At 50.8% G+C, this 4,135-nt stretch overlaps 1 protein-coding gene across 1 annotated transcript in view; it reads right to left on the bottom strand.

The window, feature by feature from the left end:
* Positions 1 to 366: 366 nt before the first annotated feature.
* Positions 367 to 4,135, bottom strand: part of pgap3 (post-GPI attachment to proteins phospholipase 3) — a 44,833-nt gene continuing 41,064 nt past the window's right edge. The window contains exon 8 of the mRNA XM_059957774.1: positions 367 to 1,727. Within this exon, the coding sequence (XP_059813757.1) occupies positions 1,664 to 1,727 (64 nt within the window). The 3' untranslated portion in view covers positions 367 to 1,663. The remainder of the gene's footprint in view (positions 1,728 to 4,135) is intronic.

Genomic DNA, 4,135 nt, shown 5'->3' with positions numbered 1-4,135 from the left:
GCCGAAGGGCCTGTACTGTGCTGTGGTGCTCTACGTTGTGTAAGGTCAGATTTCCCAACCAAACGTGCTCAGACTCCTGTCCCACGGGGGAACAACCCGCGCTTTTGCAGACTCTCCACCTGGGTAGTCCCGGAATCACCCCTCCAGCTCTGTGGGGTCTGACGGCGGGACGAGTTGTCAGTGCACATTCAGTAAGCGTCCGCTGCAGACCGGCGTGCCATTGACCCGCAGCTTCTAACCTCCCGCGGCGGTCGACCGTGCCCCGGCCCTTCGAACTCATCTGTAAACCTTCGTCTGTGTCGCTCGCGTGTGTGAAGGCAAAGCCTCCGTAAAACTTCGAGAATAAAGGCAAAGTGGAAACACAAAACTGTCTCAGACGCACTTCACTTCAAAATCACCGACTCCTTACAGACGGAATCCTCCCGCTCACACGCCGGGAATCACCGGGAAGCTTCAGTGCCCCTGGGTGGCGTAGATATTCCCACCGACGGTGGGGAGAGGACTCACAGTGCCAAGGTTCTGTCCTGGCCGCAAAGTGCAAAGAGAAATCACAGGTTTACCTATTTATCAGTTATTCAGGGCACTTCCCCGACTTTCAGTCGGCTCAGCTCACAGGCGAGGGTGGCTGAGTGTGGTCTGGGTCCCTGATCCCGGGGAACGGGCTTTGGAGGAGACGGGGGCAATACCATAGGAATGGCTGTTCGCATAGCAGGCCTGCTGACTGACGGAAGCTGCTCCCCGGGCTGAAGCAAACCGGCAGACATGACACGCCACAGCGTACCGAGGCCCAAATCCGCACCAGCAACGTTATCAGCACAGAAGGCAGGGCGGTTGTCGTGTTGGCACCCATTAGTTGGGAGATTTGAGTTGGGGAGCTACGAGGTAACGCGGCAGTTCTGTAAAACCCCGGTTAGAACACACTTGGGGGTATTGGAGTGCTCAGTTCTGGTCGCCTCAGTGGAAGCAGGAAGTGGGAGCCTCGGGCAGAGTGACAGGGGGGGATCTCCCGGCACATCTCTGAGCGAGCTTGGGCGTTTTCTCTTTGGAGAGAAGTGACCTGATAGAGCTGAAGAAGACATTGTCTGAGCAGGCAGTCAGAGACATTATTAAAGTGATTGAGGGAAGTACAGGGGCGCTATCAAAGGTGAGAGTGCTGGGTGCGTGGAACACGCTGCCAGGAGTGGTGGTAGAGGCAGATGAATCAGGGTCATTTAAGAGACTTGGATAGGCACAGGGTTGGTAAAATACAGGGCTATGTAGGAGGGAAGACTGGATCGATCGATCATAGATTAAAAAGTGGACTGAGGGCCTGTACTGTTCTACATCCTAGGCAAGGCAGCTCGGGGCTTTGGCTGGTGAGGTCTGATGGGTGGGTAGGGAACGTTGGCACAGGGAGGTCCGGGGTCACTGAAGCCGTGGCAAGAGTGCGCCTCTCGGTGGCGGTGTCTGGTATCGCGCGTGCGCGCCCACACACACACACGGCTTTTACCTCCGACTTCACAACCTTGAACCAAACCCTTCACCGAAAATCACGTCCTCCCTGCCGCAGGATCAGAACATTGTCCGCAGACTCACACGCCAGGAGCGGGACGACACGATCAGAGCTCAGAAGGGTGCAAGGTACCAGTGCCAACGCCTCATTCAGTCACACGGCGTCCCCAGCTCACTCCACCTTTCGATAATCTCCTCTCTCGGCGAGAAGGTGCAGGCTGTCGTCAACCAGAAAGCTATGGGTGAGGGGGAGGGGGGAACGAAGGACAGCTGTCAATATGCAGCGGCCACTCTGTCACGTACAACTGTTGGTTAACGCAGATATTCCATCCGCCAGCAACCCAACGCATAAGAGCACGCGGACGCGGTCAAGAGGTTCAGTTGTTGTTCAGACCGAACATCAGAACGGGGGAAGAAATGTGATCTGAGTGGCTTTGACCGTGGATTGATTGTTGGTGCCAGACGGGGTGGTTTGAGTATCTCAGAAACAGCTGATCTCCTGGGGTTTTCACGCACAACAGTCTCCAGAGTTTACAGAGAATGGTAAAAGAAACAAAAACAATAATCCTCCATTCCTCTCCTGTCCATATACCTATCCAATTTTACTTTAAATGACAATACCGAACCTGCCTCGACCACTTCTACTGGAAGCTCGTTCCACACAGCCACCACTCTCTGAGTAAAGAAGTTCCCCCTCGTGTTACCCTTAAACTTTTGCCCCCAACTCTCAAATCATGTCCTCTTGTTTGAATCTCTCCTACCCTTAATGGAAAAAAGCCTATCCACATCAACTCTATCTATCCCCCTCATAATTTTAAATACCTCTATCAAGTCCCCCCTCAACATTCTACGCTCCAAAGAATAAAGACCTAACTTGTTCAGCCTTTCCCTGTAACTTAGGTGCTGAAACCCAGGTAACATTCTAGTAAATCTCCCCTGTACTCCAATTTGTTGACACCTTTCCTATAATTCGGTGACCAGAATTGTACACGATACTCCAAATTCGGCCTCACCGATGCCTTGTACAATTTTAACATTACATCCCAACTCCTATACTCAATGCTCTGATTTATAAAGTCCAGCATACCAAAAGCTTTCTTCACCCTATCCACATGAGATTTCACTTTCAGGGAACTATGGACCATTATTCCTAGATCACTCTGTTCTACCGCATTCTTCAATGCCCTACCATTTACCATTTATGTCCTATTTTGATTATTCCTACCAAACTGTAGCATCTCACACTTATCAGCATTAAACTCCATCTGCCATCGTTCAGCCCACTCTTCTAACTGGCCTAAATCTCTCTGCAAACTTTGAAAACCTACTTCATTATCCACAGTGCCACCTACCTTAGTATCATCTGCATACTTACCGATCCAATTTACCACCCCATCATCCAGATCATTAATGTATATGACAAACAACATTGGGCCCAGTACAGATCCCTGAGGCACACCACTAGTCACTGGCCTCCAACCTGACAAACAGTTATCCACCACCACTCTCTGGCATCTCCCATCCAGCCACTGTTGGATCCATTTTACTACTTCAATATTAATAGCTAACGATTGAACCTTCCTAACTAAACTTCTGTACGGAACCTTGTCAAAGGCCCTACTGAAGTCCATATAGACAACATCCACAGCTTTACCCTCGTCAACTTTCCTCGTAACCTCTTCAAAAAATTCAATAAGATTGGTCAAACATGACCTTCCACGCACAAATCCATGTTGACTGCTCCTAATCAGACCCTGTCTATCCAGATAATTATATATACCATCTCGAAGAATGCTTTCCATTAATTTACCCACCACTGACGTCAAACTTCCTCAGATGTTCCGCGGAGAGCATTCTAACTGGTTACGTCATCGTCACTGCACAGGATCATCAAAAGCTACAGGCAATTGTAAACTTAGTCAGCTCCATCACGGGCACCAGCCTCCATCGTATCCAAGACATCGTCGAGGAGCGGTGCCTCAGAAAGGCAGCGTCCGTCATTTAGCATCCCCACCACCCAAAACATGCCCTCTTCTCATTGTTACCATCAGGAAGCCCAAGGACACACACTCTGCGATTCAGGAACAGCTTCTCCCCCTCTGCCATCAGGGAGGGGGTACAGGAGCCTGAAGACACACACTCAATGATTCAGGAACAGCTTCTTGCCCTCTGCCATCAGGGAGGAGGTACAGGAGCCTGAAAACACACACTCAACAATTCAGGAACAGCTTCTTCCCCTCTGCCATCAGGGAGGAGGTACAGGAGCCTGAAGACACACACTCAGCGATTCAGGAGCAGCTTCTTCCCCTCTGCCATCAGGGAGGAGGTACAGGAGCCTGAAGACACACACACAACAATTCAGGAACAGCTTCTTCCCCTCTGCCATCAGGGAGGAGGTACAGGAGCCTGAAGACACACACTCAGCGATTCAGGAGCAGCTTCTTCCCCTCTGCCATCAGGGAGGGGGTACAGGAGCCTGAAGACACTCACTCAGTGATTCAGGAACAGCTTCTTCCCCTCTGCCATCAGGGAGGGGGTACAGGAGCCTGAAGACACACACTCAACGATTCAGGAACAGCTTCTTCCCCTCTGCCATCCAATTTCTAAATGGACATTGGACCCATGTACTTTACTTATCCAGTTT

The sequence above is a fragment of the Hypanus sabinus genome (genome assembly GCF_030144855.1).
Source record: "Hypanus sabinus isolate sHypSab1 chromosome X1 unlocalized genomic scaffold, sHypSab1.hap1 SUPER_X1_unloc_14, whole genome shotgun sequence".
NCBI classification, from domain to species: Eukaryota; Metazoa; Chordata; class Chondrichthyes; order Myliobatiformes; family Dasyatidae; genus Hypanus; species Hypanus sabinus.
This window is presented reverse-complemented; position numbering and strand designations above follow the sequence as displayed.